At 34.7% G+C, this 25,386-nt stretch overlaps 2 protein-coding genes across 2 annotated transcripts; both read right to left on the bottom strand.

Moving 5' to 3' along the window:
- Window positions 1-507: 507 nt before the first annotated feature.
- On the bottom strand, window positions 508-21,007 carry LOC120203445 (rac-like GTP-binding protein ARAC3). Its single transcript, XM_039203740.1, has 8 exons — window positions 20,995-21,007; window positions 3,328-3,591; window positions 2,755-2,842; window positions 2,550-2,659; window positions 2,378-2,441; window positions 1,060-1,124; window positions 889-954; window positions 508-786 (listed from the first exon to the last, which is right to left on the bottom strand). The coding sequence occupies exons 2-8, from the start codon at window positions 3,424-3,426 to the stop codon at window positions 682-684; spliced, it is 597 nt and encodes a 198-aa protein (XP_039059671.1). The 5' UTR covers window positions 3,427-3,591; window positions 20,995-21,007; the 3' UTR covers window positions 508-681.
- LOC120203444 (protein MCM10 homolog) lies at window positions 14,923-18,072 on the bottom strand. Its single transcript, XM_039203739.1, has 11 exons — window positions 17,901-18,072; window positions 17,511-17,688; window positions 17,317-17,391; window positions 16,892-17,129; window positions 16,686-16,810; window positions 16,075-16,108; window positions 15,928-15,974; window positions 15,678-15,818; window positions 15,500-15,564; window positions 15,356-15,413; window positions 14,923-15,264 (listed from the first exon to the last, which is right to left on the bottom strand). Exons 1-11 carry the CDS (start codon window positions 18,001-18,003, stop codon window positions 15,138-15,140), a joined length of 1,191 nt encoding a protein of 396 aa, XP_039059670.1. The 5' UTR covers window positions 18,004-18,072; the 3' UTR covers window positions 14,923-15,137.
- Window positions 21,008-25,386: the final 4,379 nt, after the last annotated feature.

The raw sequence follows: 25,386 nt of genomic DNA, 5'->3' as shown, positions 1-25,386 counted from the left end.
GTATACTTATAATTGACGTTTTTCAATATAAAGATTCCATGTCTAATTCTTCCTTCTCACTCCATCTGTAAAGAGAATCATTTGGCTCCATAATCACTTCAATTCATGTATCTATGCTGCCATTTTGACATTTTCCAGCAGAAAGACGCATCTCGAAGTTTGATACTATATTTTTAGCATGATTACATGAAATTCGTGAACCAACTAGACTAAAACCGAGGATCGTGAAACCGAAAGGAGGATGAAAGTAGCAAGATGAAGTAATCAGGTAAGCAAAAGCAAACCACAAATAATATTAGATGCTCCTTAAAAAAAGCACTAAAGATCAGATTACATCACAAAGATGCCAGAGGAAACAATCTGGTGGTTCTTACATATAGTTCATCTCCATGTTTCAGTTAATAGATCAACCATATGTAAAACCCAAATTCAAGACATAAAGGGCCATTAACATACAAATTTCAAAAAACAATCCCAGGAGAAAATGAAAAAGAAAGGGTACATATTTAGATGATTATAGAGAGTTACCTAGTTCAGTTAGTTCAGACTACATACCACAAAAGGAGGCTATTTTCTCAAGGTGAGAAAGATAATTGACATGGTGAGAGATAACAGATTTTTATGTGCCTAAATGGGTCACAGTATCCATCCCGGCATCCATAACTGTTTCCATGGAGTGAATCACAAAATCGAGCAGGCCTTTTGTGACTTTCTCTTCTTTTTCTTCTTCTGCTTCGGAGGCTGGAGAACCACTTTGATGGCTGCATCGAAGACCGCTTTCACATTCTGTTTTTTTTTTATTATTTTCAAGAAGCCATTAACATAAATCACTCCTGCGACTCGAAAACAAATAAATTTCCCAGATTGAAATGAACAATATTTATGTACCTGCTGTGTCTTTGAACTACACTCAATGTAAACAGGCGCTCCAATTAGCTTTCTCAACTCCTCCCCCTTTCAAAAGTAAAAGAAAATAGTCAAAATTAGGCTTCGATATTATCAAGCATCAACCAAAATGGCATTCATGAACAAACAGCTGCACGATGAGACAATGGATACCTGGGCTGTGGTGATGGGCGTGGCACCAGGGTGATCTATGAAGAACTGCTTATCTTCCCGAAGGTCTGCATAAAGAAATGTAACAGCTGTTGATAAATCATAGACTGCCAAATTTTAAGGAAAACTTAGCAGTTGTTGATGCCATATCTGCATAAAGAATCGAGTTACAGGTTGAAAAATGGATTGCTTCCTTGACCCCTAAAACCATAAACTTCCACTAGCAGTTGCTTCATTCCTTTGTTATTCATCTGCCATGGGATTTGTATTTTTTCCTTCCAAAATTTAAAATTATTCGTTCCTCCATGATGAATGATTCAAACAACAGTTTAACTAACTCAAGATGGTATGATAGACTATACAAAAGTAAAAGTGGGTGTACAATTTCAGTGAAAGAAAATAGACTAGGCCCCAGTTTAGAAATTTTGGGCTCATTTTATTTCCCATTTTCTTCAAACGTCTTCCTCTAATATGAGGAATATTATATTCAGTTCATATTCTAATTTTCTTATAGGTTTGGTTAACATCAACTTTCGTATAATTCCTGAAGAGTGGCTTAAAACCAGTAAATAGTGGTCCCAAACAGATTTTTCAGACATGAAACTTTAGTTTAAATCTTGCTTGGTCCCTGAGTTGGTAAGGGGTGGGACTCGGGAGGACATAAGAGCATCTAGATTATTCCATAGGCTTCTAATATATCGAAAAAGATTACATTTGACGATTCACTAGGAGAAACGATAGTTCTGCAGGACTAAGCTAGTATGTATCCCAAAACTTGTCCTATTAAAAGCATTCTTTCAAATGCATAAGAAAACATACTAATTTGAGGCAAAATCAGAATGGACATACTGGTTTCAACTTTCAAGTTTTTGCAACTACGGAGCTTTATCCTTACTTCAAACCATGTTAACAACCACTGCGGAAGACGAGAGTAACATCAACTATTTAGAAAGAAAGAAAAAAGACAGGAGGAATGTTTGGGTAAGGAAAGAAGTAATTGAACCGTAAAATATCTAATTGTTTGTTTTTTTAACAAGAAAACTGAGAATATGGCCATAGTTATAAAAGTTACGGTAGATTTATCAAGAAAAATCTAGCAACCAAAACACTATTATATTGAAAAGAAGTGCTACAATGGACTCGTTTTACGAGGCAGTGGTAAATACACAGGAGGAGTCATCTAAGGCACTACACTACTTCAACCTTACCTGTAACATATTACAGGAAAATAAAATAATACTGCATTAAGAATTTAAGAGCTGATTGAAAGGAACAGATCAAGCGACCTGAAAGTATAAAAAAAATTGGAGTAGAATCTAACCAAGCTTAGTCCCAACAAGAATAATTGGAACACCAGGTGCATAATGCCTCAACTCCGGGATCCACTGAGAGTTCGGAAAGAAGCGAATGCATTAGCAGGTCAAGCAATCGGAAGTATCTTATTCAAGAAACCCGATGAAAAGCCTCTAAATTCTAATAAATAATAATCTTACTTTCTTAGCAACATTTTCGTAGCTGGCTTTGCTAATGAGAGAGAATGCCAACAAGAAGACATCGGCTCCACGATAGCTCAAAGGTCTTAATCTATTGTAATCTTCCTGGCCTGTTACATGACCAAAAAATAAACAATATAGTCGAACCTACCACAATAAGCATTCGAAGATATTAATAAGGAGAATTTAGGGAATCGAAACCTACCAGCAGTATCCCACAATCCCAGATTAACAGTGTTCCCATCCACAACCACGTTTGCACTAAAGTTGTCGAAGACAGTCGGCACATAATCCTTTTTCACAAAACATGAAAATGTTATCATCATCTCCAAAAGTCATCTTTTTCCCCCTAGATTATAAATCACCAAAACACAAACAGGCAAAATAATAGGATAAACTGCAGAAGGCAGTAAAATTTCTGCAAATTTCTGAAACAATAAACCCTAAGAAACTGCTCACTTGAACACAATTTATGAAGAATGGTTCAATTATTCGGTAGGACATTCTGTATCGAATTTAAGATTCCAAAGATAAGTATAATCAAAGCTAAAAAATAAACAAATACCCAATAAAGAAAGCAACTTCCTTAAAAGTCACATTGACCACAAAAAACCAGTGTAGTTTATGACTGGTAGCCACGAACATCGAGGAAACAAAAAAGGGGAAACCTCCATGAAAAATCAAAGTAAAGGGTCTTCGACTTTCTTTCGATTCCCCATATTTTCCCAGGGACCAAACAAAAAAGGGAAAGTTTTTATTTTTTATTTTTTGAACTTACAGTTGGGAAGGTATTGCTGGTGTAGGAGATGAGCATGCAAGTCTTGCCGACGGCACCGTCACCAACGGTGACGCATTTGATGAACCTCGAAGCACTCATTTTGCGCCACGCGAAACCGGAAAAAGTGAAGTGATTTCACAGCTGTTCCCCTCCCTCCGCCCCTCGGCTATCCTTTTCTTTAATTATTGTCCAAAACAGTAGAGAAAATCAAAGCAAAATCTAGTTACTGTTGTTGAGGAACAACATTTTTTTTCTTGGTTTATGCTGGATTTTGAGAGAAAGAAATGGAGAAGAAGACGAAGAAACGGAGTTCTAAGTAAAACTGGAAGACATCAAGACATAGTCCGAAAGGATGAGAGAGAATAATTAGGGGAAAGGAGAGTAAAGACAGCTCTTTGACAGCTATCTGCGTACATTTACAACTTGAATATATTTTCCATAAAACAAAAATTTTACTATTTATTAATTTCTTTCCTTAAAAAAACATATATTTGAAGGTGTTTTTTATATAAATTAAATTAAAAATTTTGAGAATAAATCAATAAAAGTATATATTTATTAATTCGAATATAGATTTAAAATCATACGAAAATTCAGTTAATAATAAATTTTTGTCCCTCTATTAAAAATTACTTTTGATTATATTATTTCTTTAATGATAATGACTGATGACTTATTTAAAGAATTTGAGGTTTAATTTTAGGAAATAATAAAAATGATTAGACATTATACCTTATTTTGTTGTGTTGAAATGCTTTATTAGATCTTATATTCAATCTTTATCAACGTGACAATGTCATTATGTATAATAAATTAAAAGGAAAGTCATATTAAATTAAGAAAATGCTGGATTTTTATGTTTTAGTTTAATAAAATTATTATTTTTAGAAGAAGGTGAAAATGATTTTTTGGGATTAAATTTAGAATTGAATATCAATTAAAATTAAAATAATATTTTTACAAGTACATTGGTTAAATTAATTTAATAAATTTGTTATGTCTTATTTGAAGAAATTTAGTGCTGATTAAGACCTAAATAAATAGCAAGGAAATGGGGGGCAACATGCCTAAGCTATCTGCATGTGAACCGTAGAGCTCATTTGTTTTATTCTGAATTTTTATTATTATTTCCAACTTTTAATTAATTAATAATTTAATGGTAATAATAAAATCCATAGAGGTGGATTAGATTGGAAGATTTAATGATTATTTGCCTTTATTTTCCCCCCAAAGTCAAACGAAAACCATGTATTTTTATTTAATGCTTGAATAAATTATTATTATTTATATAACAGATCATCCACCTACTCCCGAGAGTCAATTTTTTAAAAATTAATTTTGAGTAAATATAAAATAATATATATTTAAAGATAATTCAGAATTATTTGGTATTAAACGTACATATATCTGATATTTATGGTGTTCAAATTCAGAATCATAAGGAATAATAATAATTTTTTTTAAAATCGAGGTCATTTGATACGTGACTACATCAACATTTTAGTAGAATATTTAATGACATCAAGTATTTGTAGCAACTAATGAAATTTTAATAGTAGATGACCAAATTATATGAAATCAAGGTGTGGTATTTAAATCTTGAATCTGAACACAATAGAAGTATCAAAACCATAATTTAACCCTTGATATTTTAACACGGTCGGTCAAATACATAAACACTATTGCTTGTGTCATCAGCAAGCTGTGTAAATTATTTCCTTCAACGTAACTTTGGACTTTCACTCTCACATGCCAAATCACAAACAGGTGGGCGACAGCTTCACTTGTTCACGAAGCAAAGCTCTAAAAGGGAAATCAGAACCTCGGGAGTCAGATTAGAAAGATAGTTATTTAACATAACTGACACTAATTTTTTTTTAATTTTTTTTTCTGATATCGTTTGATCAATATTTTCAGAAGTAGCACCCTTTATGTTGAGTTGGTAAAAATGTGTCTCCGGGGACGCGCTTTACCCGTGTTTTCGTTGAGTTGGATGTCATGTCTGGAAGGCGCATCCCCGGGATGCGCCTTTGCCAACTCAGCAGACACGTGTGGAAAGCGCATCCCGGGGACGCGCCTTCCATTAAATGTCATAAATGTCCCCATCCGTTTTTCCTAACTATCCCTCCTCCTCCCCTATATAAACCCCCTCAACCCTCCCTCATTCTTCACACCAAAATCATATTCTCCTCTCTTATATAACTCAAATTCTCCAACTATTTGAGTTTTAAATTTATTATTAGTGGTAAGAAATTTATTTTTATGTTAGTATTTTTTTAAATAGTTATTATTTTTTATATTAATATATTTATGTAAATATTTTTTTTATTAAAATAATATTTATATAATTATTATTTATTTAGAATTATTAATTTTTTTTGCTAATTATATTGTTTTGTCTACAGTTATAATGGAAAACGAAATGCTGTTGCGATTGGATATTGATCATATCTCCAGACATTTTAGCGATATGGTAATATTTTTTTATAATTAATGTTAATATTTAAATTTATTTTTATTTTAAAGTTATTATGAATTTATATTAATGTATATTATTTAGGATGCTGATCGTATTTTAGAGACTTTTTATTAAAAATCCACGTATACCGACACCGGAACGTATTTTGCCATATTTGGCTTCTGCCGGGTTCGGTATATTGCAACAATTATAGGCGGTTGCAAACTCGAACCTGTCCTAATTTCTGCACTGATTGAGAGGTGGAGGCCCGAGACACACACTTTTCACCTTCCATGTGGAGAGGCGACAATTACATTGGAGGATGTCTCTATGCATCTGGGGCTTCCCGTCGACGGAAATATGATGTGTGGTATGGCGGATGGTGATTGAAAATCAATGTGCATTGATTATCTTGGAGCTGCTCTGCCAGAGTTTAATGGAGGTAGAATAGCTTTATCTTGGTTGAAAGCTAATTTTGAGGTTTTAAATGAAAATGCTTCAGAGGATCAAGCAAAGGCATGTGCTCGGGCATATATTTTACGAATAATTGGAGGAATATTGATGCCCGACAAATCTCGCAACCAGGTGCATTGTATGTGGTTGCGGCATCTGATCGATTTTGATGAAGCAGGAAGATATAGTTGGGGTGCTGCAGTTTTGGCATTTCTCTTTAGAGAAATGTGTCGGGCGACGAATTATAAGAAAACTGATATCGGTGGATGTCTTCTGCTTCTACAATCATGGGCGTGATTCCGCATGCCTTTCTTATGCCCGATCGTGAATGAACCATACGTATTCCCCTTATTGTTGAGGTAATTTTCGAACTAAATTTTGATTTAAATATTTTCAATTAAATAGGGTGATATTTAGTTTATATTATATTTCATATGTGGTCGATGAAAAGAAAGGACCATAAAAGTATACCTACTGGGTTAGAGGAAATTCGTTTACTTATTGATACGAAAGCTGGGTCTGAGGTATGTTTTTAAATTTGTTTAATTATTAATATTTTAATTTAAAATGTTAGATATAATTAGAATATTTTATTTATTTGAATTGTATATTTATATTTCAGTTTCAGTGGATACCTTATGCGAGCGATGAAGTGAAAGCTTGCATCCCACCCCACCTTAGTGGGTCATTAGAGGTATGGATATCGGTTATACCTCTTATATGTTATGCTATTATTGAGTGGCATCTAGTTGACCGCGTGCTCCGTCAGTATGGTTGTACGCAATATATTCCTGGAGCTCCTAGGAATTTAGACGACGTGCATAACATAGATAGACGAGGAAAGAAAGATGTTAACTGGGTGGTGAGACACAGAGATTGGATTGCGCTTTGGGAGAACCGATATACACTGGTGGCCCCTCGACAATATTACGCTGAAACTGGTCATATGGTTACGGATAACTATATGGACTGGTTTAATGGAAATGGGAAGCTGTTTCTACTTTCTGCGGAAGCACGAGGGGTTAACATTCCTAGGCGCCGAGAAAGACGTCAACCGTCTCAATATCATCGTCCCCCGATGCGTGGATGGAGAGAAGGCGCTACCGGTTCTGCATCAGTCCCACCACAACATCCTTATTCGTCGATGCCGCAGGGGTACATGCCCAGCCCTCCACTTCATATGCCAAGCCCACCAGTTTATATGCCATCTCCGCAGGGTTACATTCCGAGCCCGCAGGGTTACATTCCTAGCCCGCCAGGTTACATGCCTAGCCCGCAGGGTTTTATACCATATGGAGGTGCATATACGACTATGTTTAATGATCCAGCATATGGTTCATATGCATCTTATTTGGCTGGTGGTGATTCTCCGCAGACACCTCAATCTCCATCTGGATCACAGACATCGATGCCAATGTTTCCACAGTTTTCACAGTTCCCGGGGAGCGGTGGGATTGTTACTAGCACTCCTCCAGGGTTGTTATTTTATACAGGCCCTTCAGCCCCTTCAGCGTCATCTACACCAAATGAAGAAAATGCTGCTGATGATGATAGTGAAGATGAGGAGACTGAAGAACAAGTTCCACGAAGAAATCCTCCACGAAATAGACAACCACCGCCATGTGGAACTCATTCAAGAAGACGACATCAGTGATCCAGTTATATTTAATGTTATTTAAATAATTATATTTCAGAATTTTATGTAATTTGGTTATGTTATTTAAATGTTTCATAGTTGTTACATACATATTTTTTAATGTTATTTTTTATTCACATTTAACATTAAATGTTTGATAAATGTTTTTAAAATACAAATTATATTATTCGAAATTTAAAATAAAAATAAAAATAATATTATTCAAATTTAAATTTAAAATATAAATTATAGTATTCGAAATTTAACATTAAATTTCAACTTAATATTCCAATTGTATTCGAAATTAAAAGTTATATTCCAATTATAGTTCACAATACTTAAATTGAAATTAAATTTATCCATACATATGATTTTATCATTAACGTATATATTAAAACGTATACATTAAAATCAACTTATGTTGAGTTCATCGATCGACGGAATCGACCAAGAGGGGGGTGAATTGGCAATTTATTCAATGTCACATTTCAATGCTCATTCCATACAATTTCAATGTCACAATCAACTTATCACTTCACATTTATTCAATTTATCCATAACATTTTATCTAATTTATTCAAACTTCACATAACGTTTTAATTTAAGTTATTCTTAACTTGTTGAACTTTCAAAAGAAGTTAAATTTTGGTTATAATTTACCTGATTTACTGATATATCTAGTGTCCCCGAGGGACATGAGTGACATAATAGGGCAATGATAACATATTCTATGACAAAATAATGGAAGGCGCACCCCCGGGAACGCGCCTTCATGTCCCCTGAGAAATAATAGGTACTGATATATCTAGTGTCCCCGAGGGACATGAGTGACATAATAGGGCAATGATAACATATTCTCTGACGAAATAATGGAAGGCGCGCCCCCGGGAACGCGCCTTCATGTGAATAGTGAAATAATATGTACTGATATATCTAGTGTCCCCGAGGGACATGAGTGACATAATAGGGCAATGATAACATATTCTCTGACGAAATAATGGAAGGCACGCCCCCGGGAACGCGCCTTCATGTGAATAGTGTAATAATAGGTACTGATATATCTAGTGTCCCCGAGGGACATGAGTGACATAATAGGGCAATGATAACATATTCTCTGACGAAATAATGGAAGGCGCGCCCCCGGGAACGCGCCTTCATGTGAATAGTACTCCGATTATAGACACTATTATATGCAACGTATTATAAACTTTCAAAACAAACTTCAGTTCACAATCTTTCAAATTCTCAAATTCCCAAACTCTAAATTCTCAAATTCTCTGAAAATGAGTCGTCTTTCTGCTGTTGTTTTGAATGATGGAGAAATTAAGGAAGCTGAAGAGGGGGTTGTTTTTGAGTCAGATCATTATATCCCCTTAACCTTGAAGATAAACATCACAATTGAGGAGTTAATCACAAAAATTTCGTTAAAGATTCGTGTAGCAGGCCAGAGAAGACTATCTTCACTTCAGTACAGATTTCCTACTGAACTTTTTCCGCTCACGTATACATCATTTCAGCTTTCAAACGATGATAATGTTTCTATGATGGTTGATGCTCATATGGGGAGTTCACAATCTCTTATTGAAATGTATGCCACTTTTATTGAGGTTCGTGCAACTCGTGGTCTCTCATATTCCTCTCACTTTGGCATTGCATATCAAACTGATCAAGTTGATAGCCCGACACAACTGATCTGTAATGATTTCACATCATTAATGGCGGATCCAACGCCATATACCATGCCATCAAGTTCAATAGGAAGACATTCATCTGCAACTGCTTATGATCTCAACCCACGTGGCTTCACCAATAATCCATATGGCAACATCTCTTATACTTCAAGGGGCAGACATTCATCTGCCAATGTTTTCGACTTACATATGGAAATGCCAACGAGATGACAGTCTATTCACATCCCACATGATACAATGGCCTCAAGTTCAAGGGGAGGACACGCAAGCGGGAACTTATTTGACCTCAACATTGGATTATCGGAGGAACCCTCATCTCCACCAGAAGAACCTCTTCGGGAGCCAGGTGCAGATGGTACTGAAACGGGATTATTCGTTGAACCTGACTCACCACAGTTTAACGTACATTCTGATGATGACGAGGATGACGTTCTGATAAATACAAAACCAGCCGAACTTCCTGCACATATGTATGAGGCTGATTATGATGCAATGTATGAGCCTGAATTTCCAGATCTTCCTGATGTTGGCAACTATGGACTTCAATCATCAGTCAATGACGATAATTTACATATTGGAATGGAGTTCGCATCGAAGGAGGAAGCAATGATGGCAATAAAGAGTTACAATATTCGTAACTCAGTTCAGTCCCGAGTTGATCGATCTAACACGGAGAAATATGTCTGCTACTGCGTCCAACGTGACAACGGATGTCAATGGATGGTCCGTGTATCAAAGAGGAAGAACAACTTATGGGAACTAACCAGATACAACGGTCCTCATACATGTTGTGCAACAGGTATAAACCAGGATCATCCCAACTTGGACTCCAACATTATTTGTCAAGCAATCATGCCCATTGTGAAGCAAAGCTCTCATATAGCTGTTGCAGTGTTGATTTCTGCTATACAGTCACAATATGGGTACACTGTCTCATATAAAAAAGCGTGGTTGGCAAAACAGAATGCCATTTGCAAACTTCATGGCGAATGGGATTCCTCTTACAACGAGCTGCCCAGTTGGTTTCATGTTGTGCAAAGACTTAATCCCGGGATAATTGTTGAGTTCGAAACTCAACATCATTACGTGAATGATCGAATGGTTCGCGATCGCTGCCAATTTTACCGAGTCTTTTGGACTTACCCTCAGTGTATTAATGCAGTCAAGTACTGTAAACCAATTGTCCAAATTGATGGTACTTTCTTGTATGGGAAATACAAGCAAGTTTTATTATTGGCTGTGGTCCAAGATAGAAACCGCAATATTCTTCATGTTGCTTTTGCCCTCGTTCAAGGAGAAGACACTGAGTCTTGGGCTTTTTTCCTTAAAAAATTACGTTTACATGTTGTCACCAGGGAACGAGTATGCATTATTTCAGACCGAGGAGCCGGGATAAAAGCAGCAATGGACTCTTTGGGTACAATGTATAGACCTCCACATGTTCAACATCGTTATTGTGTCCGTCATATTGCTGCAAACTATTACGGAAAATACAAGAAGAACGATGAACGTCAGTTAGTCGTGCGGATGTGTATGTTACTTTTTCCCAATTTTTCTATCAATTTCTTATTACTTATTTATACTTCATATTAACTATTACATATTCCTAATGGCTTAGGTTACGAACTCTTACCTCAAAGGTTTGAGTCGATGCTACAAGAGTTGTTTGGCAAAAATAAGAAGTGGTGCGAGTACATTATGGACATCAGCAAAGAAATGTGGAAAAATGCATATGACGGGGGGTATCGCTATGGTCATATGACAACAAACTTGGCTGAAGCAATAAATTCAACCTTAAAGGGGGCACGTCATTTACCAGTCACGGCGTTGGTTAAAACAACTTATTTTCGTTTGGGTCAACTCTTTGCAAAGCTCGGTGGACAAGCTCTTACTTGGATGCAAAACGGACATATTTACCACCCAAGACTAGTAGTTGATTTACAGAAAAAAGTGGTTGCATCAAATGGGATGTTAGTTACAAATTTTTCTCCCACCCGTGAATTGTTTCGTGTAACCGAAATGCCACGTCCACTGCAAGGGATTGAAGCTAACTCTTTCAGAGTTAATCTGCAAGAGAGGTGGTGCGATTGTGGTTTCTTTCAAGCACTCAAATATCCATGCTCTCATGTCATTGCTGCTTGCTCACATTCGCATTTGGACTACAAAAATTATGTTGATCCCGTATACCAACTTTCACAAGTATTCAAGGTATATGAATTTGAGTTTCCGCCCATAGGAAACGAAAGAGACCCAAATGAGATTCAAACTTGGCTTACAATTGTACCAGATTCATTGCTATTGAGGGACTCAGGTCGTCCAAAATCTACTAGAATACATTGTGATATGGATATTCGGGAGAAGTCAACAGAACAAAAACGATGTGGGCATTGTAGAAACATCGGGCACAATAGAAAAAAATGTCCAACTCTGTTATCATCATATAACCGTTAACTCTTATGTAATTAATATTGTATTTAAATGAATGTTTTTGTTTCTAATAATTTAATGTTATTGCATTTATATAATTTGTCAATGTATGTACACCTAAATAATTTTTTTAACTTTTAAATACATAAATATATTTAATATATTTATTTAATATAATAATTAATATTATTAGTTATAATTTTTTTAAAATATAATAATAATTCCACCTTCTAAGTAGAGAAAAATATTAAATTAAACAAATTAAAAGTTATTAAAAAATTTATGTATACGATGACACATTTCATGTTCTGATTGGAGGATTAAATTTATTAAATTAAATTTTCAATAAGACTAATTTTATAAAATATGTAAGTCTTGAAGATTAAATATGTAATTATACTAATTTATTAATTTATGCATCAATATTTTCGTTAAATATTGATATGAGATGACTAGATTGATAACATTTAAATAATTAACTGATAAAATTAATAGATCGATAATCAAAATCAAAAATAATAATATAACCATATGTGTAATATTATAATTTCATACATTTTTCCTATAACTACAATAAAGTCAAAACTGGTTTTCATATATTGTTATATCATATTAATGTAGATAATTCACTCCACCTTTAACACACATTAACAAAATACATTTGATAATTCTTACATTATAATCGAAACATTTTACATAATATATTATTAATTTATAATAATAATAAAAATAAACTATTTATTATTAAACAAAATACGTGTCTGCTGAGTTGGCAAAGGCGCGTCCCCGGGGATGCGCCTTCCACACGTGGCATCCAACTCGACGAAAACACGGGTAAAGCGCGTCTCCGGAGACGCGCCTTTGCCAACTCAGCAGAAAGTGTGCTACTTCGAGAAATATTGTGTCAAATCCCCTAGAAAGATGGAATCTTGGGTTTCAAGTAATAAAAAAAAATCTTGCGACGCACCCAAAAATGGGGTAATCCCAAATTTTGATCCAAAAAGAAAAGAAAAAAGAGATTATGTTTCCTCGATTTCTCGTGACGCAATGGCCGTCGCGATCTAGTGGAGAACCCACAAGTAAGGTTGATTCGTTAATGGTGGTTGTTAAGTTGGTTAAAAGGGGCACCTAATCAAATGCAACATTGAAGCATCAACTACGACATCTCAACAAAGTTATGGCTGCATCATCATCGTTCATTATTGTTATTATTTAGTGTTTTTGGCCAATGGTTTGAGAAGGTGACACACTCGCTTGTTAGTTGCTTCTAGGGCCAGGATATGACCCCATGGTTATACAAGTAAGGATGTGTATTTCACTTTAATTTGATGGGTTCTAATCTTACCTAATCTTATAGAGTAGTTTTATTCTTTAAATTTTCGAGTTTCAATTGGGTCGGGTTTAAGTTTAAGGTATAACTCGGTTTAACTTGATGTAAGACGATATTATAATTATCTATTATATATATAGTTTTAATTACAATAATATATATCTATATTATTATTTAACTAAATCTTTATTTTACCTAATATATATATATATATTTATTTATTTATTTATATCGAATTATGTTACATCATATTTTTATCTCAAAAATCATATCTAAATTCATATCAAATACGAGCCTCATAAACATGTTTGCACTACTGTACTTATTATAAATTTGATGAGTCGATCAAGATTTTTTTCAGATTAAAGGACTGATGGGTGTATAATGCAATCAATACTATAAAAAGAAAATCAAATTTGGATAATAAAAATCCAAAATCCAAGCAAACACACCTCAGCATAAATGTGCTACCAAACACTCTCGGGCCCCTCCCCTCTACAGGTCAATTAGTATTATTTTTAATTTCTTTTAAAGGCACAGCTGGTTTAAGGAGTGGGTAAAATTCATCACCAAACACTTTGTCTTGGCTTCAATATTGCATTAGAATTGGCCTAATAAGACATTAATTTAGGGGACAAATTAACCTACCTACATGGGTTCTTGCTGCCTGACATGTCCTTTTTAGATACCTCCTATCCTGTACAGTACCCATTGAGGCAACCTTGGTCTTCTTTGTAAATTGGTATATAATTTTATTCTAATAAGACGATAATTAATCATTAAGTTAAATCATGATTATATGCGAGAATCAATTTTATTTTTTATAGGATAGGGTAAACCACCCTGTATAATCACCTACCAATTAATAATTTCTACTTTAGTTTATCAACTATTTTAAAAAAAAAAATCATATCTAACATTACGTTCTATTTCTATTTTGTCCATTTAATATTAGAAAGATATTAATACTAACATGTCATTTTTAATTGTTTTCAATACTAATATGACATTACCTTATGGTATCACGTTAATATCACTATTATTTTTTTTAACAACTAACCAAAATAGAAACAAAACATAACATTAAGTATAATTTAAAAAAAATAATAGTTAGTTTACAAAAACAATATAAATTTATAGGATGTCTAAATCAAGGTAGTTGTAGTAGGGATACATAGTGGACAAAGTGTAATTGTGTTTTTTTAATGATTCCAAATCATATAAGTATAGAATTAGGCCAACTAACAATATAATTACTATATTTGTACACGCATATAGAGAGAGAAGAAGCATTAAAATTCTCAAAGCACATGGGCCATTCACCACCAACTCCATGTGCATGGATAACCAACTGCCCTCCTACTGTTTTTCTCCCTATGGTATCCCATTAAATTCTATTCAATTCAACATCATTGTATCTGGCACTGTCCTGAGATGCCGTGCCCCCCACTTTGTTCCCTCCCTTCTACCAATTAGCCCTGCAAATCCAATCAATTCCTTACACATAAACATCATTCTTATGTTGGTTGGTCAATCATTTTTCCTCACGCAATACCCCATTATGATGTCTTTTTCCCCTTTAATCACCTAAAGTTTATGGTTACTTTACCATGTACCTGGATTTGGGATCACATAATAATTTTGTTCAATGGAATAAAACTGGCTTATATTGCATCCAACTTACGCCTACATAACCTTCAGCCCAAAAAAATCATAAGTTAAACAGTTGTTGGAACTTATAAAACAGGAATTAGCCTGCATGGTCAACTCTGCAACATGCTATGGAGCTATGGAGTACTTAAATCAATATATAGGTTAATCGGTTTCCCATCGCCGAGTCCAACTGAATTCCAGAGTTTTCTCCTGCTCAACTTTCCTTCTTTTTGAATCCGGATGTTTGTTTCTTTGAAGAGATGTGTCTTGTTTCATGGTAGATTCTTTCCTGAAAAGTGATGAACGGATTTTTAAAGTATAGGAAAAGGAGGACGAGAGTTACAAATCACCGACGATGACAAAAAATAATTATGATTTACCTCTTCTCTGAGCCAGCCATTTTAGATGCACCATTTTTTAATTTGGAACCCATTTCCCCTGGCATTTACAACATAATTATCAATGACGCGATATTGCATAGATATGCAAGTGGCTTGAGTAGAGATGGTTTATAAATCAAACACCTGCAACTGCATTAAGAAATCTTATGCCTTGGGAGTGTCTGTTTGTTGTCACCTTATCTCCATTGCTGTTCATTCGAGTACATTTCAAATTGATCAGTTGATTCTCCTCTTTGTTATAATATCTCTAAATGGGCTTCTAGTTGCATAAGAGATATAATTGATGCTACCAGTCACATACCTTAGTGCCCGTTTGAGTGCCTCTACAGACAGTAGTTTAGCCGGCTTAGAGGGCTTTTTCGAGTCTGTTCTATCAGATAGAGGATCAACCATGTATATCCCTTCTGATCTAGGAGGATTTCTAAATGCTGTTCTCAAGTTTCTGCAAGAGGAAAACAATGCCACTCATGAAAATTATAAAAGTAATGGATTGAACCATTTAACTTGACAACAAAAGGATACAAAAATGAAAAGGATCATCGATCACACACCCTCCCATTAGCTCAGTTCGCTTTGTGGAATATTTTTCTGATGCTTTCTACGTGACATAACAGAAAAGAGTTATCTAGGGATGAATTACATCCTACTCCAGTGGTGTTGGTAAAACAAGACAAAGATAAAAGTAATGTCATGCTTACCGATTTGTGATATTGGCAGTAAGCACCTTTACGTCTGAAATAACATAACACATTAAAAGTAGATTCAGAAAGAGATACACTACACAGACAAACATACAAACATACAAAGAAAACTGGATAGCATGGCGCCTCTATATTCAAATGGTTAGAAAGTTGTTTAACAAGCTGCATGATAAAACATAAGATACCAAATTGCATTGGATGAACAAACATAAGAATGAAAGTTCATGACACAGCTATTTTTGTATCAAAGATTCTCAAACGTTCTTTGCTTCTTGCTTAACTACATAATTCATCAATCCACACTGCAAACATTCAGCACATTACCATGCAGTGCAAAGAAACTTCAAACAAGGTAAATATCAATATGGCAAGCATAAGTGGAGAGATAGACCACAATCATTCATTCAGAGAGCTTACTAACATCTTTCTGAGAAGCTTGTTGTTCTTATATTACATCACTCAGATCATTCTATTACGCATACCATTTAGTTCAAACTAGATGTCTGTCTCGATCCCATTTCTAGAGTCTAGACCATGAAAAGTATACAGGGCCCATTGAGCAAAGACAGAATATATCGAAAGAGCCTTAATGAATAGATGTAGCATACTTATTTACAATGACCGTACAAGCTATCCCATCCTTTCTTTTTCCGTTACAAACTCCATAGTCAGCTGAAGTGCCGATCTTTAGCATTTGGTTGGATGCAGTAGCACTCAAGGAAAATCCCAATCCCTACAAAATGATACAGAAGATATTACTTTCTTCATGAAGCGTACCCAACATAAGCCAATCAAAACATGACAAAGATGATACCTTGGGGTCTTTACGAACACTGCAACTGAACAATGCAAAAACTGCTCCAACCTGCTCTTTACAATTCTGCTCATAAGCGTCACCGAACAAGAAAAGAGAAATGGTATTTTCATCCAAGCACCCAATTTTCCATATGCTATAGCTCTTCCCAATGGAACTCGTCTTCGGGGTACCCTTTTCAGTCAACACTCCTATGGTTGCCCAACAACCATAAAGGGTGTCTCCCATCAACAAATTCCTGTAAAACTCCAAATATATATATCTAGTAATCTACCTCATGAAGTTTATGTATAGTTATACGCTTCATTCAGGCCTTTGCAAGTAATAATCTAGGTAAGCCAAACTTAAAGGGAACTTAACATCCAAAAACAATAAAATACCTAGCAATAAAAGCATAATTTACAAGGAAAAGTAAAATTACATACTTTATAGTAGATAATCGAACAAAACGAATATCAGACAAACGCTCGCTAAGCTCCGCAGGACTGATCAATTGCTTCCTAATAAACAGAAGAAAAGATACCAGTCAAGGCTTTTCTATTTGTCACTTGGCTCATGATTTTCCCTACAATAATCAGAATAGTCAACCAAATCAATGTCAGCTGGAACTTGGATTTACCTTATACGCAAACCTGAAAATTTCTCAACTTGAATATCATTTGAACTCAGTGGCTTCGACTTGGCATGTTTCTCAACTGGTTTGGGTTCATAATCAAGGCAATCTTCCACAAAATTTTTAAAAACAGACAAGTCTGATTTCCCTCTCTGCCTAGACGATCCATCATCTGATAGGTACCCTACAAATTTAGACCCAAACAAACTTGTGAGAATAAACCGAGGGATACCCATTATCAGATTCGAAAGCAAGAACAAAAATAACCAAAACCCACATGTGAAAACTATAAACAAAATTGAACACAAATAAAAAGGTAAACAGAAGGGCTTTTCAATGAGCGAAGCCGGAAGAAAGCTAAAGCGACGATTAGAGAAGATATGAGAAAATGTTAACCTGGAGAATGAGAATGGGGGTTTGAAGGGGAAGCAGGAGGAGTTTCCAAAACCCTTTCTTGAAGAGAGAGAAGGAGGTCGAGATCGTCTTCATGGCTTGTCATTGGTAGTGTTGTTTAAGTGAAAGGGATTTAGACTACAGGGAGACAGTTCTGAAGCTCTCTGTTATCAGATTAAATGAGATTAATGAAAGAGAAAAGGAGGGTTTTTTCATAGATAAATTGGAGGGAGACTAGAAATATGTTTTGGAGGGAACCAAAGAAGTTCGCGGCTTGGCCGAAACTTCAACTAGCCGAATCCAAATTTTAGCGTTTTGCTCATAAATATTACGAAGTTCAATTTGATACTTCATTTTGGGTAAACTACATATTTAGTACCTAAACTACTTGTTTTGACCCATTTAATATCTAAACTCAATTTTTTCAAAATTATACCTAAAGTTTAGTTTTTGTTTCACTTTAGTACCCCACCGCTAAAAATTTTAATTTTTGTTTTATTTTAATATGACGTTCAAAATTTAATAATAAGTTTTGAAAAACTTAAAGTTAAGGTATTAAAATGGAACAAAACTGATAGTTTAGGTACTAAATATGTTAAGTTTTTAACGATGAGTTACTAAATGAAATGAAACTAAACGTTAGATATGGTTTTAAAAAAATTTGAATGTTTAGGTACTAAAACGAATCAAAATTGATAGTTTTAGTACTAAATATATAGTTTACCTTCTTTTTTAGGGTTAAATAGGTATTTAAATTTACTTTATGGTTTCAAGGTAAAGTACATAAAATGGTATTGGATTATTACAATTGCTTTATTGAATCTCTTGACTATTGAAAGCTACAAATAATCACTTGATTATAGGGTGTTGCTTTGTTGAGTCCTCTGATTATTTAAAATTACAAAATGGTCATTCGAGTACTCATATGTTTCAAACTGTCATTTTTTTGTTGAAAATTTGACGACAATATGAGATGAACATTAACCTATTGACTAAGGTATAATAAAATATGATCTCAGAATCTCAAATAACAATACAACTAAAGCGGTTCTGGCATTATATTTTGTCATATCTCAATTAGCGTGTTAACGTTCAACTTAGACAACTGTCAATTTTTAAACGAAAAATGACAACTGTAACAACCCAATTATTGTAATTATTGAGGGTCACTCAATAAGAGATATTTTTTTTAAGTAAAGATAATGACAATAGGGTTGGAATCCATTGCTTTTCAGCTTAGAGGAAATTTTATATTATTTCCTGTCATAGAGTGTATATACGTAATGGAGCAAAACATTGTAGTACTGATCATTTTGAAACCAAAGATAAAAACCTCGACCTGTTCACACTTGATTTTTCTTTTTACTGTCTGTCGGTCATGGAAGAACTAATAATCTCACCATCTTCATCTTCTTTATTAGTTTCCTTTTTCAAATGAACTCCACATCTGATTCTCCAGCAGAGGCTTCAACATGTAATTGAAAGACAACTGGATTGATGGGCATACGCTATTTTTTTATAGAGCAAGCGTTGAACGATGGCCAGGTCGGTTGTTTTGGCTTGGGGAGATGATCATTTTCAAGACACCAAAGATACGTCCCCGAAATTATGTGCCAACAAAAGTTCATACATTCAGGGGTTACAAGATGAACGAAGAAAGGTGATGGAAGGAATCCAAGACCTCGTCAGAGATAACCACGACATCGATATGTCGATGATCGATGGGACGGATATCAGTGATGCTGAATGGTTCTACATGTTGTCTTTGACACGGAGTTTCTCTGCCGGCGAAGGGATCCGGGAAAGTCTCTTACGACCGGCTCTTTGGTGTGGTTAACCGATGCCCGCGAGTTGCAGTTTTATAATTGTGAAAGGGCTAAAGAAACACAGTTGAATGGCGATCGATGAAGGTGGTCGGCGTGGTGGTTACCAACAATCAGCGGTGGTCAGAGATCGGTTGAATGAGCAGCTTGCTTGTTAGCTTTTTGGAGAGGAGAACGAAACAATGTGGGAAAATAAGAAATGAAAATTTGGTTCAGAGAGCACGTGGGTTTTGAAAATATTGATAAAGTGAAAAGAAAATAGAAAATCACAAGGTGAGTCATCCAAGTTTTGTGAGATCTTTACCTTGTTTATTAGTTTCCAAGTGGTTATAGTTATGACATAATAGCTTCTATAAGATCAATTTAGTCCCTAATTTAAGTAATTAAATATTTTGATGGCATCATTAGTTTTTAGTTTTACCAATTGAGTCTTCAAATTATTATTTAAATTCTAATAAGCTAACTTTATGGCGAGGAAAATTATTTAGATACGAGTTAGTAATTTTGATGGCATGGATCGTGAGGAAATTATTGGAAGTTGATTTCAAGATCGAGGACGTTTGAATGGAAATTAAATGGTCAGTCAGTATGACACGAAAATCGAGATAATACTTTACTACCTCTTTATGTTTTATGGAACATGTTGATATTGGTAAATGCATGAATAAGATAATGTTGGTCACTTCTGTGGAGTTGATTAATTTATACACTCGATATGAATGTGGTAGAAATTCGATAACTGAATACGGATCGAATGACTAATATAAGAGATTGAGGGATTGTTAGAATTAAATTACAAGTTTGTGATTAGTGATAAAGAAATCAGCCATGGATTTGTAACTTATATTTTATATCATCAAATGTTAAATGTTAAAGGTACTTGAATGAGAAATTATGAGAATACTCTGATATGGTAAAATTACAAAAATACCCTTATGTTGTAGGATGACAAGAATTGTACCTATAATTTGGTTAATAACTCTAAAAAGACATATTGATCCGATATAATTACAGATGCGCATAAGAAATGATAGTTTTGTTTAGAAAATTTGAATAACTGGTTTTTAACGCCAACAAGGGTTTGCGCAAGATATTATAAGTTTGTTAAGGAATAATTTCAAGATCAAAGAATGTTCGGGAAAGCAATTGACCATAGGATCTTTAAATTAAAATTATTTTCGTTAAGAGCTAATATCAAAATTATCTGATTAGGAAATTATGAAAATGCCCCTGAGAGGTAAAATAGTCCGAGTTGACCCTGAATGAGAAAGTACTTTGATGATTTGTATTTAACTTGATTAAGTACGAATTTTATTGTTAAGATCCTGAGTTAGTGCAAAAAATTCTTAATATTTCGTTGGTAAAAATCTGAGAAGACATTTGACCTGAAAATATCTGATTTACGAGTAAATACCTGAAGAACAATTTATCGGGGTGCTCTTTTATCAGAATTGTTCAAAGAGACTGAAATAGATGATAAATTAGAATTAAACAATAAGATAGGATGGAAGAAAATGATTGAAATACATTAGATCTGTAGAATTACTAGATTACCCTTGTAATGGAAATGACCCAAGAATATCACCAAGCTCATGAATTATTGGATATCTTCGAGCTCTGAAATGAATGGAATAAAACTGAGCACCAGAATTACCAAAATACCCTTATGGCCTAGACTAAGTAAATGTTTTGGATTAATTAAGGAATCCAAGTAAATATGGGTATTGTATTACCCTTAAAAGTTATGGATCACAAATTAAGTGAGTTGATCAACCTTAATGATATGTCAGTACCTGATCTGCACGGATATTACTTGAATGAGTGTTCATCTATTCAAGTTTGGCTCGATGATAATTTTTGGAAGTATCCAGCTCAACTCAACTCTAGATCGCGTTAAGCACTAAGAATTGGATATTTGTTCGATAAATCAACCACGAAGACCGAACTGAACATAAGTACAATATGTATCCGAAATTTAGAGACGTCCAAATTAATATGGAAAACTCTGAAGTAACTGGAATGGATTTGACTACCAAGTGAAATAAGTAACCTCAATGACTAAGAATTTAATAAGTGATTTGGATGAGTTTGGAGACATTAATGAACATACACGACGTATTGTTCTTATGGGTCATGAACTACAAATCAAGCACGTCAGCATTTCATGATATTATGGAAACGTGAAAATAAAATAAAGACATTGAAAGATCTATTCAGCGATGATTCCGAAGATGATCTCTGGACAAGAATTTTCGGTATTAAATAATAAATACCCTGGAAGGGTAATGGATTGACCAGTCGATAAGTATCAGTTATGGGAGTTGTTCAGCTCGAGTTGTTCGATATTCTGATAGATCGACACAAACCGTAAATGTTCTGAATCTTCGTTTCTCCCTTATCAGCTCAAGTTATATTCTGAATAACTGATGATTTCGTTAGTTATTGAACTATTCCTCTAGTGATTCTAAATTCCGACATTCTATCGGTAAGCTGAAGATCCTTGTTTCTCTACACAATAAGATTATCCAGTATCTCTGAAGAATATTTGATAAATATTCTGATCCTCTAGTGTGTTCCACATGTACTACATGACAGTTTTATATGTTTCAAATGAGTTTAACGAAAGTATTGATTTATTGGTTTATGAACCATGGCAACATGGTATGTGATCTCCGATTACGGTTTTCATCGAAAAGTATGAATTGTACATGATTTATGAAATAATGGAATTTACTGGTTTATGAATTATGGTTACCTGAAATATGTTATCTGGTTTCATGTTTTCACTGGAAAATATGAATTGTTCCTGATTTATGGAATCATGGAATTTAGTAGGTGTGTAAGTGGGTGTAAGGTTCTGTGGAACCTACACATTATGGAATGTTGGTTGGAGGGAATAATATGATTTTTGATAAACGTTTTATGGGATGGTGTTGTTGGAGGAAGTTATCGTTACTGCAGGCTCCTCTGCTTTGTGCTCAGGGTAAGTCCTTACTTGGTGTGTAGGTGGGTGTATGGTTCTGGGGAACCTACACATTATGGAGAGTTTGGTTGGAGGGATTAATATGGTTTTTGAATAAAAATATGTTTTTAAACTACTACTGTTTAAAAAGAAAATATTTGTATTTCTTCACTGGTTTTACGGGAACACACTAGATAACCTATTCTGATCTCCTGAACCTATACATTCGAAATATTTCCCGAACTAAACGCTTGCTATCTGTTACTACCTGAAATATCCATATGATCTCTGCTCAATATAAAGATCTGTAAATGTCTGAACTGATAAGGAAATATATGTTTATATGTATCTGCACGTTCTTCAACATCATCTGGTAGTTCTGTATTACCGAGCTTTCCGAAGCTCACTCTGTTACTCACATTTTCAGGTTAAAAGAATTGTACCAGTACGGTTATCGACTTCAGTAAAGGAATCCCTCCGATGTTGGTTGCAGAGTGTGGTACATGTGATTAGGGGGTATGTAATTTTATTTTGATTTATATACAAGTTTGAAAATCTGTTTTATTTCTGCATACTGATAAATCATTTTATAAGTTACATGTTTTGATAAAAAGTTTTAAATTTCCCGTTATTTTTACAGTGGGTCGCTCGGGTGGCCCTAATGTGACACTCCAGATCGGATCGGGTTACCGCATCTGTCTGAGAGGGTTACATTTAGTGGTATTAGAGCTATGGTTTGAGTCAAAAAATTTCAAGATAGAGCGGCCAGCCGAATTTCAAAAAGATGTCTGATCAGTACATACCTCTAGACTACATTCGTACTTCTCTGAGCCGGAACTCCAAGGTTGATTCCCTATTTGTAATGAGCAAACCTAAGTTTTCATCCGTTAGGACTCTATTATTTTATAAAGGAATACCAGTAACGTCTGTCTAAATTCTGTAGAGTATCACACGAGCCATGTGAGAGTTTCTCATCTAAGAAATTTTGATTAAACTCCAGAAATGAAATTGAGATATGTTATCGCTCTATGAGCTTATTCGTGTAACTAAAGCTGAATTGATTCCATAAGGATAAATATATTTTGATTCTTTTATTGGAAAGAGAGCGAGTTTTGAAAAAAATGTATACTCAACTGGTTAAGGATTAAGAGAGTATCGATACTTCTGTAAAAGCTACTGAAAGATATGAAAGATCTGATAGAAATTTCATTTCTGCAATTCTGTGACATGAATGAATTTCGAGGACGAAATTCTTTTAAGGAATGAAGAATTGTAACAACCCATTTATTATAATTACTGAGGGCCACTCAATAAGAGATATATTTTTTTAAGTAAGGATAATGACAGTAGGGTTGAAATCCATTGCTTTCCAGCTTAGAGGAAATTTTATATTATTTCCTGTCATATAGTGTATAAACGTAATGGAGCAAAACATTGTAGTACTGATCATTTTGAAACCAAAGACAAAAACCTCGACCAATTCACACTTGATTTTTCTTTTTACTATCTGTCGGTCATGGAAGAACTAATAATCTCACAATCTTCATCTTCTTTATTAGTTTCCTTTTTCAAAAGAACTCCACCTCTGATTCTCCAGCAGAGGCTTCAACATATAATTAAAAGGCAGCTGGATTGGTGGGCATACGCTATTTTTTTATAGAGCAAGCGTTGAACGATGGCCAGGTCAGTTGTTTTGGCTTGGGGAGATGATCATTTTCAAGACACCAAAGATACGTCCCCGAAATTATGTGCCAACAAAAGTTCATACATTCAGGGGTTGCAAGATGAACGAAGAAAGGTGATGGAAGGAATCCAAGACCTCTTCAGAGACAACCACGACATCGATATGTCGATGATCGATGGGACGGATATCAGTGATGCTGAATGGTTCTACATGTTGTCTTTGACACGGAGTTTCTCTGCCGGCGAAGGGATCCCGGGAAAGTCTCTTACGACCGGCTCTTTGGTGTGGTTAACAGATGCCCGCGAGTTGCAGTTTTATAATTGTGAAAGGGCTAAAGAAGCACAGTTGAATGGTGATCGATGAAGGTGGTCGGCGTGGTGGTTACCAACGATCACCGGTGGTCAGAGATCGGTTGAATGAGCAGCTTGCTTGTTAGCTTTTTGGAGAGGAGAACGAAACAAAGTTGGAAAATAAGAAATGAAAATTTGGTTCGGAGAGCACGTGGGTTTTGAAAATATTGATAAAGTGAAAAGAAAATGGAAAATCACAAGGTGAGTCACCCAGGTTTGGTGAGATCTTTACCTTGTTTATTAGTTTCCAAGTGGTTATAGTTATGACATAATAGTTTCTATAAGATCAATTTTGTCCCTAATTTAAGTAATTACATATTTTGATGGTATCATTAGTTTTTAGTTTTACCAATTGAGTCTTCAAATTATTATTTAAATTCTAATAAGCTAACTTTATGGCGAGGAAAATTATTTAGATACGAGTTAGTAATTTTGATGGCATGGATCGTGAGGAAATTATTGGAAGTTGATTTCAAGATCGAGGACGTTTGAATGGAAATTAAATGGTCGATCAGTATGACACGAAAATCGATGTAATATTTTACTACCTCTTTATGTTTTATGGAACATGTTGATATTGGTAAATGCATGAATAAGATAATGTTGGTCACATCTATGGAGTTGATTAATTTATACACTCGATATGAATGTGGTAGAAATTCGGTAACTG

This window comes from Hibiscus syriacus, unplaced genomic scaffold, assembly GCF_006381635.1.
Source record: "Hibiscus syriacus cultivar Baekdansim isolate YM2019G1 unplaced genomic scaffold, ASM638163v2 tig00009942_pilon, whole genome shotgun sequence".
Classification (NCBI taxonomy): Eukaryota; Viridiplantae; Streptophyta; class Magnoliopsida; order Malvales; family Malvaceae; genus Hibiscus; species Hibiscus syriacus.
This window is presented reverse-complemented; position numbering and strand designations above follow the sequence as displayed.

What these genes read in the sequence shown, in the direction of transcription:
- LOC120203445 (XM_039203740.1), bottom strand. Translation starts at nt 3,426, where the DNA reads ATGAGTGCTTCGAGGTTCATCAAATGCGTCACCGTTGGTGACGGTGCC. An exon ending in CCAGCAATACCTTCCCAACT is followed by an intron (nt 2,843 to 3,327) that starts GTAAGTTCAAAA and finishes TTTGTGAAAAAG; the next exon opens with GATTATGTGCCGACTGTCTT. An exon ending in CGCCCATCACCACAGCCCAG is followed by an intron (nt 955 to 1,059) that starts GTATCCATTGTC and finishes TACTTTTGAAAG; the next exon opens with GGGGAGGAGTTGAGAAAGCT.
- LOC120203444 (XM_039203739.1), bottom strand. Translation starts at nt 18,003, where the DNA reads ATGACAAGCCATGAAGACGATCTCGACCTCCTTCTCTCTCTTCAAGAA. An exon ending in CCCCCATTCTCATTCTCCAG is followed by an intron (nt 17,689 to 17,900) that starts GTTAACATTTTC and finishes CTAAATTTGTAG; the next exon opens with GGTACCTATCAGATGATGGA. An exon ending in ATTTCTTAATGCAGTTGCAG is followed by an intron (nt 15,414 to 15,499) that starts GTGTTTGATTTA and finishes TGTAAATGCCAG; the next exon opens with GGGAAATGGGTTCCAAATTA.